The sequence below is a fragment of the Sinocyclocheilus grahami genome, unplaced genomic scaffold (assembly GCF_001515645.1).
Source record: "Sinocyclocheilus grahami isolate Dianchi unplaced genomic scaffold, SAMN03320097.WGS_v1.1 scaffold22994.1, whole genome shotgun sequence".
Taxonomy (NCBI): domain Eukaryota; kingdom Metazoa; phylum Chordata; class Actinopteri; order Cypriniformes; family Cyprinidae; genus Sinocyclocheilus; species Sinocyclocheilus grahami.
This window is the reverse complement of record NW_015518980.1, coordinates 1-700: the sequence shown is the minus strand read 5'-3', so window position 1 is coordinate 700 and position 700 is coordinate 1. Positions and strand designations below refer to the sequence as shown.

The following is a 700-nucleotide window of genomic DNA, read 5'->3' as shown; positions in this document are numbered from 1 at the left end:
ATGAGGTTCGGTTTACATGTTTCTGTTTTTTCCACACAGAGGTTGAGATAGTTCGGAATGATAAGAAGGAGTGCTACCTAAATCTAGATGACACCGTGTTCTGTGATAGCGTCCTGGCAACCAACGTTACTAAGCAGGAGTGCTGCTGCTCTATCGGTGTGGGATGGGGAGATCACTGCGAGATCTACCCCTGTCCCGTCTACCGCTCAGGTTAGATTACAGATGAATACATGTATTTATTAATAATGGATGAAAGGTAAATTGGTCCATCAGTGTTTGATTGATGTTGTCTGTCTTTTTCCAGCGGAGTATCTCTCTCTGTGTCCAGTTGGCAGAGGATTTTACCATGAGGAAGGAAAGATGGAATATGGATTGTCTTTGCGCAGAGGTATACAGTATGTGCATACATATGTGTATTTACAAACACAAACACACTTCCTCACATAATAAATTAAATCCTCTGATTTTCATGCTCTCTTTGTAGATATCGATGAGTGTGTATTGTTCTCTAATGAGATCTGTAAGGAGGGACGTTGTATGAACACACAGCCTGGCTTTGAATGCTACTGCCAACAGGGATTTTACTATGACAGCAATCTACTGGAATGTATCGGTAAAATCACACACAAATACACACATTTTACTGTCTATATACACACTAACACGGACATATACTCTACAGTTTAAAAGGTTTTTTTTT

The 700-nt window shown here is 40.0% G+C and overlaps 1 protein-coding gene across 1 annotated transcript in view; it reads left to right on the top strand.

Moving 5' to 3' along the window:
• LOC107579995 (latent-transforming growth factor beta-binding protein 3-like) overlaps positions 1–645 on the top strand; it is a gene marked incomplete at both ends in the record, with an annotated part of 2,594 nt that extends 1,949 nt beyond the window's left edge. The window contains 3 exons of the mRNA XM_016265761.1: positions 40–210; positions 305–388; positions 485–645. Coding sequence (XP_016121247.1) covers positions 40–210; positions 305–388; positions 485–645 — 416 coding nt within the window. The remainder of the gene's footprint in view (positions 1–39; positions 211–304; positions 389–484) is intronic.
• Positions 646–700: the final 55 nt, after the last annotated feature.